Here is a 13,652-nt window from a genome sequence, read left to right as displayed (position 1 = left end):
TTGAAGATATTTTCTACCCTAGGGGGTTTCAGTCTTTAATATGCCACTTGAACTGAAAAGAAAAAAAGACCTCGAACACTAGCTTGCTCTATTTTTTTTCTATTCTATCTGTTTTCTTTATTATATATATATTTTTTTTTTTTTACTTGCTACGTGCTCTGCGTTAAGCTAACTGAGACTTTGATTGCTTCCATTGTCCTCATTTGTAAGTCGCTTTGGATAAAAGCGTCTGCTAAATGACTAAATGTAAATATAAGTTCTATTAGTTTTGTACAAAGCGTCAATTAAATGAAGGATGGAGATATAATTAATTAACTTATTCCAGACAGGCTACACTAAGTTTTGATGTCGTCAGGGTGTCTGACTGAAGCTAGCGGTTTATTTGGCAGTTTAGCTTTCTCAACAACAGCAGAAATTAAGCGATACTGGTTAATATCACCTGTGAACAACAAAGGGCTGACATGAGCCCGAACTCTGCACATCTCAGGCAGACCTTTAGACTCACTGTAGGGAAGACGATGGAGAAAACTCTCCAACCCGCGCTTTGACTAATAATTTCAAGATTTACCGCCGGTCCTCTCCTCTGCATGTTTCCGGGCGGGAAAGATGCTGCAAATGCAGTCACGTGACTCTTTTCAGGATTAGAGTCCAAAACACTTTAAACCGGAAAAAAATAAAGATGTCAAATTGTGAATTAATTATGTTTAATAGAATTCTGTAATTGAAATGACTTTTTCTCATAGCTCAGTTATTTCATGTAGGCTATCCTAAATACACACAATTTAAATAATATTTTCACACTATTTGCATTTAGCAAAATTACAGTTTGATTGGAAAAACTAAAATATTTTGTTCACAAGTGATATTTACCTTAATTTGTCTTTTTTTTCTCACACATATCCTTCAATTCTTTTTCAGTCTTTTTTCTCTTGATAACCAGGTACACCAACAGAAAAAATTATGATTCAACGTAATTAGGGAAAATTATTCCTTGTGGACACAGATCATGGATAGTAATTTGAAAATATAAGAAAATCATTTTAAAAACACAAATAATAAATATTAAAATGGTTTGTTTTTATTTTACTCTTTATTAAAAGCATGATAGTTTTGTAATTTCTTTTATAATAGATTTTCAGATTTTCATAATTTATGACTGAAAATGTGGGTCTAGGACAACAACAAAATAATAACAACTGATTAAAGGTATTTAAAAATTAGAAAAACTATTATGAAGAAATGGTAAAAAGTTTTCAAGACACTTTTAATGTGTTGAAAGGAAAGAAAGAAAGAAAGAAAGGAAAAATATAATTAAAACCTGGGACATAAAATTGCCATTTATATACACCTCGATAGATAGATTTAGGGTCAGGCCAGGTCTTGGCATGCAGGGTCACAGATGGAGCACAACACTGAATATATTTGAGAGACTGGCATAGTTACCCAGCCATGCCATCTGCTTCACACATATGTACACATAGCCTATCCACGTGCAAAAACATATAAACACTTAATCTGGATGGTGGGAGGCAGTGTGTGAGATGAAAAAGAAACCATCTGTGTTTCTAAAGGAAACAGGAACAGAAACAAAAAAAATCTAAAAACCTTCAAAAAGAATGCATTGACAAAGTATGTCTAAAAGGAAGCGTGCATATGATTTTAGTTGTTGTTTTGATTAGATAAATTGTCCCCAGAAGTGAGTTATATATATATAAAAAAATAAAAATAAAAAATTAAAATTTTATTTTTAATGTAATTTAAAGACATTAATTGCTTAAAGCTACACTATGTTTAGCCCTCTGGCGGTTAAAGCGTAAAAGTGCAGGTTAACATGAACATTACGGGCTTAGTTAATTCATTTGACGGTTTGAAGCGTACCGGTGTACAAGTGATCAACATCCTGAATAATAATAATAATAATAAAAAGACAGATGTCCTAAAAATATGCTACTGAACCTTCCTCCACACCACACACGCGTTATAGAACCCTTTTCTTTTTAACATGACGTAGCAGTTTCGCGGGAAATCCGTCCCGACAGCTCTAAATCAGAAATCATGATTATAGACTTACCACGGTGTATCTGGGAAAGGTAATACATAATAAACGTTAATAAACTTAAATGTTGATGATAAACCTTCATTGGTTTCTTTAAAAAAAAGAAGAAGATGAAACTAAATATTAGTTTTATTTCATATAGGCCTACTATTTCTGTCTTTAAGTCTGATAGTAAAATAGGGACATTGGCGAATGCAAACTGAAATCTTGATTTGTGTAATATTTATCTTAGCAACAAATATTCAATAAACATATCAGTGGAAGCTAAAAATATGTCAAAAATAATAATAATAATGACTAGATTTAGTTCATAGTGGCTAGCTAATATCAGACAGCATTTTGGTTTGTTTGGTTTATTGATAAAATTATATTTCCCATAAATAAAATAAAATAGTTTGGTCATGTATCTTACAATAACTTTTGTAACAGGGTTGAATTGGTCAGCTTTATGAAAGCGAAACACTAAAATTAAAAGTGAAATTCCCAAAACATGAAAATTTATATCAGCTGAGTTGCATTTTGCTTGATCCTAATAAGATCTGTAGTTGTATTTTCTCCCTCCCTCTCGTTAATTTAACTATGGGTGACAAGGGCACCTTGAGCTGCAGATGTTCTCACCGATGACAGATGGCATTGGCATCATCTGTGTATGTGTGTGTATGCGTGCAGCACGCTGGCATCGTGCAGAGACAGCGGGCAGAGCCCATACCGGCTTAGCGCCACCTGCACCCCCTAAATTGTAGCCCGAGACCCCTTTCCCACTTCCGTATATATGCTTTCTGTGTGCATGTGTGTGTGGGAGCTTGAATTCTAGGCAATCACAGTAGCAAAACCAAAACAAGGCACAAAAAAAACTCAAAACATTTGAAATTGGCTATGAAAATCAAATAACAATGTCCAAAAAAATAATTTACCTAAAACTGGCATTGTCGGTTTAGATTGGTGCCCGATGGGAGTCTGAACAAAAGAATCTGGATTCACAGTGAATCACAATTGCAGTGTTTGATGTAATACAGCCGTCCTGGATGTTTAATTGATAACCGAGAAGCTCTAATTGTCTCATTTATCTTCATGCAGACAGTGCAAGGCTGGTGGAGCGATTGCTTCAGCCTGGCCAGCAGAGTTAGGCACAGCAGGCGGATGAAATCCAGCAATAAAGCAGGCCAGAATCTCTCAAACATTTCATTTCAAACATTTAGACCTTTTATTTTCTTTCAATCTGGTAGCAAATTCACATCCAGTCCTTCCCTTCCATCACTCAAAATGACTTTTCTATTGATTTTAAGTCACAGATTGTGTTCGCTGTTCGAAATGGAATACTAGCGTCTCCAATAACAAAAAATATGTTCTAAGAATGTTTTACTAAAGTTCCCATTAAGTTAAGAAAATGTTATGTCTGAACATCCAGTTGTTTTAAAAATGTCTTGCGAATGTTACAGAAAACATGAAGGAAATGTTTATTTTGCACAGATAATGTTATGACTAGTATTAGTAAAAAGTAACCACATAAAAAAATCAGACGAACATCAAAAAAAAAAAAATCCTGAATGATGTACCTGTATAAACAACATGTTGTGCTAATGTTTCACAAATGTTATTAACATAGTAAAAAGTAACCACATAAAAAAATCAGACGAACATCAAAAAAAAAAAATCCTGAATGATGTACCTGTATAAACAACATGTTGTGCTAATGTTTCACAAATGTTATTAACGACCGGACAACTTTGAATGAATGTTCCATTAATGTTACTAGAAGAAAGTTAGCTTGGTTACTATACTTAGTGAATATTGCATAGTATATACTGTATTCTGTTTACTACACTGATAACATTGGAAATTGAAGGTTAAAGGAGTGGATGCATTCCCAAAAATTAGCATACTGTGTACATATTCACTCAAAAATAAAGGTTCCAAAAGGGCGTTTTCACAGCGATGTCAAAGAAGAACCATTTTGGGTTCCCAAAGAACCGTTCAATGAACAGTTCAAGAACCATATTTTTCTTAGTCCACTATAAAGAACCTTTTACGGAATTGAAAGGTTTCCTGGACATTAAAGATTCCTCATGGAACCATCGATGCGAAAAAATAAAGAACCTTTATTTTTATGAATGTACGTACTATATACTGCAAACACAGTAAGAGTAGCATGTTAGTACGCTATTCCAACCACTGCCACATTCTCACAGCTCTTTTAAAAAAAGTTTTGCACGCCATCTGTGCCATGTTTAACAAGACATTTAAAAGCTCACGGCTGTGTCGCTCACTACCACTCTCTGAGCATTGTGATCTCGAAATGAGCGAAGAATCAAAGTCCCAAATCAATTAGAGACTCTCTGGAGTCTGAGTGACATTCAGAATGCACACTCATCTGTGCCCAGATTTTCTCTCTTCGCTGCACTCCGCTCAGCACAATTTGAGATACAAAATGGCTCCCGCGGGCACTTCCTGCATCTCTGAGAGTGATGAATTCTTAAAGAGAATTCCATTTCCTCTTCCTCTTTCCCCTTGTGCACTCAAAAGCAAACATTTCAAATGTGTCGAAAGCTGAGGGAGACAAAGAATGAGCTTCTCGCCATTAAAACCTGGCATACATTTGTGGAAGAAATTCATCGTTTCTCCACTTTGTATCTTCTTTCTCTATATTTTAGACACTAGAATCTAATGTTTTACAGTCCATTTATATGGATCTGTTCCAAATCATTGTGAGCTGCCTTGCTGTTTACTGCCCGCACTCTGAAAAATAAAGGTTCCAAAACAGGATTTTCATAGTAATGCCGCGGAAGAACCATTTCTTTCAGAACCTTTCAGCAATAAGTTCTTAAAAGAACCATTTTTTAAGCGTGAAGAACATTTTAATAATCTGAAGAACCTTTTAATAGTATAAGAACCTATCGTGGAATGGAAATGTTCCATGGATGATAATGGTTCTTCAAGGAACCATATAGATGCCAAAAAATAACCTTTATTTTTAAGAGTGTATACATTTGATCACAATGGATTTTTGCATGTGCAATACTCTATTAAGCATAAATATTCACTAAAATATTTGATAAAATAGTCATATATTAAAACATTTTTTTTCATCAATACTTTGTTCTTGTCTGCCATGCATTATTTTTCTCTCTGTGTTCATCAAAATGCATTGTAGAACTGCCCTTTGAAGAATACATATAAGGCGGCAGAATTACACTGCCTACCTTTTGGAACAGCCTTCATGTTGGAAACGCACATATGATGCCTTAAAGGGGTCATATGATGCTGCTAAAAAGAACATTATTTTGTGTATTTGGTGTAATGAAATGTGTTTATGTGGTTTAAAGTTAAAAAAACACATTATTTTCCACATACTGTACATTATTGTTTCTCCTCTATGCCCCGCCTTCTGAAACGCGTCGATTTTTACAAAGCTCATCGGTCTGAAAAACCGAGGTGTGCTGTGATTGGCCAGCTATCCAGTGCGTTGTGATTGGCCAAAGAAAACGTACTTACGTGAGTCAGAACTGCTGGCACTGGCATTGTAGTCTACTCTTCCAGGATCAGTAAACAGTCCTCCATAAAATGTGCTGCACACATCTGGATATTTGGGTTGAACTGTTCTGGAACAGTGTTGTAAATACAACTTAACCACTGATTTCTAGTCGTGTCCATTTTTGGAAGACCAAACAAAGTAGTTTTGCTTTCACAACGAAAAACACAGCGGCCTAGCGTGAGGGGAAGCCCCGGCTTAGCGTGCGCTGAGGCCTGGATAGAGTGAGCTGAGGCGGGCTGGACTCCGCTTCGTCCACGGTGAAAGCCGATCCGGCGATGCACAGCGCGATGTTGATGTATTTCCTCAGTTACCAGCACGGATCAGCTCCAGGCATGACGAAGCGGATATCGTTCTCTTTTGGAAGACCAAACAAAGTAGTTTCGCTTTCACAACAAAGCACACAGCACCTTCACGACATGGCTGCAGCGTCAACAATACTACAGCGAGAATAAAAGTTACTCCTTCTTTCTTTGCGTGAACATTTGTGTGGCGTTATGCAAATCTTCCCACACAGTTAGGTAGATATGTGGGGGCGTGTTCGAACGAGCCGTTTTAGGGGGGTGTGGCTGACTCTTAACTTTTATAAAGAATATCTCTTTGGATTTGAGACTTTAGTCTTTGCAACTTTACAGATCTTCTTTATGCACCAAGAGCTTGTAACACTCCAAAGAGAAAGGAAAAAATGAAATTGCATCATATGACCCCTTTAAAACGTGGGCTACAAAGGCAGCTCACCAGGTGCCGTAACAGAGCGTATGTCTCCTGCTCTCTCAGGGTAAATGAACACAATAATCCTGATGCCAGCAGACACCGGCACACATGGACGCTGAGCTCGGAAACATGGCACGGTGAGGCAGACGACAAGAAAATATGACATCAGGCAGAGCTACACAAGATGCTTTCGCCAAATGTCTAGCCTTAATTACCCTAATTAAAGCAATTAGAGTTGTTATGTGACATCACCTGCATCTCACAGGCTTTAGTCTATAATGTCTAATTAATATGTTTGCACATCCCACAGGTCAAAGACCGAGACCGAAGCATGCATGTGTGCATGTAAATGAGAGTGAATGAGAATTAAAGTGAGGCTTTTACAGTAACAGTATCCAGTGAATGAACATAAACTGCAATTATGGCCTTTTATTTAAATGTATTCATTTGAATCTATTTTAAAATGCTTTTTTTTTTTTTTACTTTATTATGCCTATATGTTCTTGAATTAAAATTGGGTATGAAATGTGCCACATAAAAACTGGCTTTGTCTTGCAATCTTGAGGTTCTGCATATTGGCTTCAGAAAACATAATATAGCGCAAGTCACATTGTCTACCTTTATGATACTTTTTTGTGTTTTATGTATTTTTTGGAGCTTGACCGATGCATGAAAAACAGAAGCTTGTCCATTTTTCCTTTTGTGTTCCATTGCAGTAAAAAAAAAAACACTTGGGAATGGAACATGGGGGTAAATAAATAATACCATTCTCATTTAAATGAACTATTCCTTCAATTTCTCCTAAAACCAGAGTTTTTCTATGCACAATCTTCACAGCTAGATACAGTTAGCTAACTTGCTACCATATACACTGCAAATTAATGTGATCTATAAAACCCCTGGCTCTGTGTGCTCTTATATAGAGCTGCTTTGGGTTTTGTATATGGCAGGTTGGACGTGAATTGAAGGCAACTCCGTGTACAATTGTAATGAAGAGCTGTAGGATTCAACTGAAGCACTGGAAGCTGGTGGTGCCCTGCGGCACAAACTCCCAATGGCAATCATGTGCCAACCTTGCCCAGCTGCTCCTAGGCATCCGTGCCACATCCATGTCATTGCAACCGTACCATCTCTAAGTTTACCCTGGCATTTCACACTAAAGACCCTGAGGCATGCAGGAACGTGGCCCCTCTCACCATGCTTAGAGCTGTCAGGTCCAACCAATCCACCCATGGACCGGCTTCAGACCCATGTCCGCATTTCAAAGGCCTCAATCTGTGCCACGCTATTAAAAAGGTTCAATATGCAAAAGTCCAACTGGTCCACTCTCAGGAGATATGCAGTGCTGGGCATGTGTGGGGCGACTGCATATTAAACCAGGCTTAACAAACACAATAAAATGGGCTTAGTGACAAGTTGTGGGCTAGGCCTACTGCTGTTCATGCTCTATTAATATCAGCTTCGAATCTAAAAAGCTTGTTTCGCTGTAATGCTTTAACCAAATTTCCCTAGTTGCCTATCACCCCAATATGCCACCCCTGTTTGCAATATCAGTTTAATCTAATCCGTGCACCGATCCCGCGTGACCCTCGCGATCGCACTAACCACACACTACTTTCCTCTAATGCAGCTTGAATGGCGCGTTTCTCTTGCGTATTTTTCCGCCGTTCTTTGCTTGCTCAACCTTGCACAAATACTAGGCAGCTCGGGGGTTCGCGTTGTTGTCATTTCTACCTTTAACGAGTTTACCGACGGTGCTTAGATTTCCCGATGATCTGGTTCTTGGCGCGCGTGCGAACCCAAATACCCAAACGCCCCCGCCTCGTTCAGCGCTGCCATGGCAACAGCGCCCTCTAAAGTGTTTTCGCTACTTATGTAAAAATCTCCACATGTGTTGCACGAGGAACCACTTTGGATTAGATAAATTATTAATTTACTTAAATTGACCTCATTAACCACTGCACAGACTGATCGTAGACCAGAACTGCTCGTAAAATCCACAACAAAAGCGAGGAGTCAGTGGAGGGGGGCTCGTCTCGCGCGGAATGCAAATTGCAGTAAGAAGCGATTTTGACAGACTGCCAAGGCCATGTAAAGCACCCCCTTGTTCTCCCTCGGGCGATTTTTCATATGGGATGAGTAAACTCGACCTTTTTTCCCAGCCAGGTGCCAGAAAATTGAAGAATAAAACTTTTATTTTCCTCTTGACACGTTCAGGACTGAAGTGCAGCTGTCCTATAGGGAGACGGCGATTCCCACAGTATTGAAAAGAGCGATTAGGCAGCAACAGAGTCTAACAACACTTAAAGTGCATTTTGATGTTAAACGATAGTCTCATTAAAGCAGCAAATCAGGTTCATGCTTATATTGTTTAACTAAGCTGAATGACGATCAATCCATATTTTCTAGGCTATAGCCCAGATTAGATATATAGAACCCATAGGTTAACGAATTTCCAATAATAATTGCTTATATAATAGCAGACAATAAATAAAATACAAAGAACAGAATAGACCTTTTTTCCCAGCCAGGTGCCAGAAAATTGAAGAATAAAACTTTTATTTTCCTCTTGACACGTTCAGGACTGAAGTGCAGCTGTCCTATAGGGAGACGGCGATTCCCACAGTATTGAAAAGAGCGATTAGGCAGCAACAGAGTCTAACAACACTTAAAGTGCATTTTGATGTTAAACGATAGTCTCATTAAAGCAGCAAATCAGGTTCATGCTTATATTGTTTAACTAAGCTGAATGACGATCAATCCATATTTTCTAGGCTATAGGCCAGATTAGATACTATAGAACCCATAGGTTAACGAATTTCCAATAATAATTGCTTATATAATAGCAGACAATGAATAAAATACAAAGAACAGAATACATACATAGCCTACATACATATTCTGTAGTTTGTGGTTGCAGTTTGCTGTTGTATATGAATAAAAATGAATTAGGAGGCATTTAAACAAACACATCCAGGCGTATGTTTTTTTTTTCAAGATGTTTTATTGATTTAGCACCTTTTTCATTTTATAGCTACGTCTCCACTTTGTGTGGTAGGCCTGTTTGTTGCTTTGTACAGTTTAACGAATTATATTTTTTCTTCGAAAATTTAAGAACTAAATTCTCTGATAATGCCACCAGACTCAAATAGGCCCACATCTCAACAAAATACAACAAATATACTTTTATCCGCAAGATTAATGTTGTGTAGTCAAGAAAACCGAGCCACTTTTGACAGTCATTGCAATGTGGTTCAATTTACCTCAATTCACATTATTCTTTATGTAAACAACAGAGTATAAACTAAAGTTTAAAAAATGCTGAAATCATGTTCATGCAACAGCGACACTTATCGGTGAAGCTATGAAATGACACGTAACCATAAAATTACTGGATTCTTAAAAAATGTAAACTCAAGAGCTGCATCGTCATTACAATTAACACAAAAATACCGCTGAATATCAGACGGCAGTTCACAGAAATATTTTACATTCTGAACCGAATCTATTTCGGTCACTCATCAGACACACAACACAAATCTTCCACATGTATGTGGCTTCGTAATCCTCAAATACACACACCGTTAGTGCACTTAAATATTAGAACGCTTAAAATAAAAACTTTAAAATGCCTGTTATAAATAAAACATTTCCGTGTTCTGAACTTTGACCTCTTCACTACTAGTTTCGCATTTGCAGTCCTCAACGACCATGACGCGGTTCTCGCGCACCTCTGTCCCGCAGCGCAAGGGCACAAGCACAAAGCGCGATTTAGAGGGCCCGCATCGCGTGCACTGGGCTCCTTGCTGTCCAGGAGACTCTCCGCTGGAGGGGACGAACATGGAGCTGCACTGACCGTAGCAGAGGTTATTGTGAACGGTCACCGTCTCACAGCCGTCCTCAGTTACGCGCTGTGAACAGAAAGTCACTTTAAAAAATATAGCACAAAAACAAACAATAGGCTAAACGAACACTAACAAATAAATGTAGGCCTAATACCCATTTAAGCGATGGGCAAGCTGTTTCAGACAAGTTAATTCAAGTCAGTTTCCAATTAAACTGTAAAATATGATCAGTTCAATTGTCATTCTTAACATATAGGCTAATGTTTAGTTTTTTTTATGTTTATAGCCTAAATTCTCTTGTTTATATTTTCCCTTTGGTTACAAGGTTTTCATCGTTATGTTTTAGCAATATTACTGGATGTAGGCCTATATCCATTAAATGACAATTTATTAAACGCCGATGACTTCTGTAATTGTTACGCGTTTTTTTATTTTTTTTATTTCGATTTTCATTTAGGCTAATTCAAAGTGGTCAAACAAGTGCAATGAACGTAGGCTATCACTAAAGGTTTGACATTATATTATTTAACTTAAATTTTGAAGACCGCAGTTAAATTTAAGTTTTAAGTTTGTTTTCATAGTGCATACCAAATAGGTCAGCACTTAATTAATAATGTATAATTTGTTTTAACAATATAGCCTAGGCTATATAAGAAAATATATATAAGAAAAACCTGTGTAGCTAGTACACTCTAAAAAATGCTGGGTTGTTTCAACCCAACATTGGGTCAAATATGGACTAACCCAGCTGTTGGGTTAAATTTTTTAATTAAAGTTTTAACCCAAAAGTTGGGTTAGTCCATATTTGACCCAACGTTGGGTTGAAACAACCCAGCATTTTTTAGAGTGTACAGTATAATCACAGAACCTTCAATCAATTAGAAACAAAACGCGTCTGACATTGACTTTAATGAAAAATAAAAACCATACCTGTGTGAAGGGCACTGCGGCACAGCTCTGTTTGATCATGTCTTTGGGATTGATGCGTAGCGCCACGTCCTCTTTGCTTCGCTCGCTTTTGTGCATCACTTTCTGCCACATCTCCAGACCCTGTTTTCTCCTGGCGTCTACACTGGTGCTGCTCGCGCTCACCTGAGGGAGCAGGGCCGCAGGTTTGTTATGGGCCAGGACTGACGGACCCGGACGTCCTAGGGCCAAAAAGGCAGGAAACGCGCCTCGACGTGGTGAGTTTTTGGACTGCACGTGACTACCGGCGGCCCGTCGCAGAAAATGAGGGCTGAGTTTGACAACTCTGACAGATCCCCGAATAGGTTCGTCTGGTCCATTCCCGGAAAATTCTAAATCTTTCGCGACGTGTCGGTGAAAGTCCCGCGGAAAGGCGCTGCGAGGAAAAGCGCCAACCAAAGTGACCACTGACAACAGAATAAAAGAGCTGATTTGAAACGTCATTTTGCAGAATTGGAGAATATTACAAACTATACTCGAAAATTGATTTATTTTCCTCCACTGTCGCTCAAGAAAAAGTCGCAGAAGAAAGTCTTTTTTTTTTTTTTTGTCAAATCTCGTGGTTCAAGGTTCTGTATGGTCACCTTGCTGTCGTTGTGGACATGAAGCCAGAGCCGACGACAATTATATAGGCGTACTCTCAGCGGGTTCTTTCATGACTGGTCATTGTTTTATTATAGGGGTGAATATAGCTTGTACCTGTCCGAATAGTGGCTGTGAGTGACAGGTGAGTTTTCGTGTGGTAGTGACAAGTGCACCTTTCATCTCATCTGTTTATCACGCCGTGGGAACGGAAAAGCTTTGCTGTTGTGTGCTTTTTCGCATTTATTTTTTGACAATGTCAGTACATTTTTATTTGACAACTTAAGCATCATCGATTGATGCGGTCTTGTGTAGGCTATGTGTATAGGCTATGTAGAGTTAGGCTTGTGTATTTATTTATTTATTCGTTATACAAAAAAACAAACAAAAAAAAAACCGCATGGGCTAAATTGACCAAGATAGTAAAACAAGAACATTAATAGTAATACGGTTACGAAATTGTTCTTAATGTCACAATGAAAAAACATTATGCACAATAATCACTTACTTACGTGTTTATAGCTAAATAAATGGTTTCTTTCTCACGGGTAGGCATGCTGAAGCTCTTGCTCACCTGAAGTTCAAACAGTCAGATGTTGAGCTCAAGTGTTAAGTGTTTCCTATCTTTAGTGTGCATGGCAAGTAGTCTGAATCATATTTACGACCTTTAATAATCCCTTTGGAAAAAAAACTTTCCCAGGGGGAACATGCAACAAAGGGACTTCCTTGATTTAAGAAAAGGATTTACCACATGATGTAAATATTTCTCCAGATTTGAACTTGAACTGCCATTTATTTGCAACTTTGATTTTGAACTGAGCCACATAATGCTTATTACAAATTAAGCACTTCCTGAGGACCAAACAACATTTTCCATTATAATTGAACAATCCAAACAACAAATCCATTTTTGGCTTGTAATAAATGGCTATTGCTAAAGAAAGACAAAAACACTCTAAAAATCATTGGGTGTTTTGCACTTCAAATAAAACAAATTCTCACCATAGAATAAAAAAAAAGCTATAAGACTGCTGTACAAACAACAAAAATAAGGAATCTCACACATGTGTGTGTTTGCAGAAGATTGAAATGTGATGATTTATGTTGATCAAATAATACCAGAGGACAATACACAATCTGGAAAAACTTGGTTTGTTTAGAGAGTGAAGTTATTCTCTGACATTTATTTATCTGTATATTTTTACTAAGTGTATGTATAATGACTACAGTCTATTAGCATAATTGTGCATGTAAACGCATTCAGTGTCCAGCAGGTGGAGCCAATGACTTTGTGTCTAATTAACCAATGCCCTGTATAGGACTCCTAATATGGAACAAAGCAGGTGGAGCCAATGACTTTGTGTCTAATTAACCAATGCCCTGTATAGGACTCCTAATATGGAACAAAGCTCATCGTTTTATCTTGGTTTGTCCTTGCAGAGCTGGACCCTCCTGAGAGCAGCAGACATTCTCTGTTGGCCGAGAAATGACTGAGGATGGCTGGAATCTCTCGCTTCATTCTCTGATATCAGATGGAACGCTGCGGTCTAAGAATGACAAGGTCAAATGTTTGATAAAGTATACAGATACACACACTTACACGCTAATGACACACATACACTGACCATACTACGCCATGCATTTGTTATAAAATTTTCGTCCTTGTGATGTCTGCTGACATCCGAGTTTGGTCTCTGAGAGCTGGAAAAAAAGGGAGATGCACTCTTTTATTTGTGTCTGAATTTCTTGTAATAAACATTTTATCGATTCACGCAACTCACTCAAATTCCCTTAAAAGGGATAGTTCACCCAAAAATGAAAATTACCCCATAATTTATTCACCCTCAAGCCATCCTAGGTGTATATGACTTTCTTCTTTCAGACGAATCCAATCGGAGTTATATTAAAAAATATCCTGGCTCTTCCAAGCTTTATAATGGCAGTGAGTGGGTGTGTTTTT

General features: G+C 37.8%; 1 protein-coding gene and 1 long non-coding RNA gene across 2 annotated transcripts in view; both read right to left on the bottom strand.

Annotated features, from left to right (window-relative positions):
- Positions 1–9,934: 9,934 nt before the first annotated feature.
- On the bottom strand, positions 9,935–11,554 carry LOC107756991 (DAN domain family member 5-like). The gene is made up of 2 exons (XM_016574323.1): positions 11,075–11,554; positions 9,935–10,210 (listed from the first exon to the last, which is right to left on the bottom strand). The coding sequence occupies exons 1-2, from the start codon at positions 11,552–11,554 to the stop codon at positions 9,935–9,937; spliced, it is 756 nt and encodes a 251-aa protein (XP_016429809.1).
- Positions 11,555–13,158: 1,604 nt separating this feature from the next.
- The window catches only part of LOC107757001 (uncharacterized), a 1,846-nt gene continuing 1,352 nt past the window's right edge, over positions 13,159–13,652 (bottom strand). The window contains exons 3-4 of the long non-coding RNA XR_001641885.1: positions 13,318–13,393; positions 13,159–13,239 (exon numbers count right to left, since the gene is read on the bottom strand). This is a non-coding gene — a long non-coding RNA (uncharacterized LOC107757001). The remainder of the gene's footprint in view (positions 13,240–13,317; positions 13,394–13,652) is intronic.

The sequence above is a fragment of the Sinocyclocheilus rhinocerous genome, unplaced genomic scaffold, assembly GCF_001515625.1.
Source record: "Sinocyclocheilus rhinocerous isolate Xijiao unplaced genomic scaffold, SAMN03320098_v1.1 scaffold953, whole genome shotgun sequence".
NCBI lineage: Eukaryota > Metazoa > Chordata > Actinopteri > Cypriniformes > Cyprinidae > Sinocyclocheilus > Sinocyclocheilus rhinocerous.
Note: the sequence above shows the minus strand (reverse complement) of the source record. Positions and strands in the feature narration are given on the sequence as shown.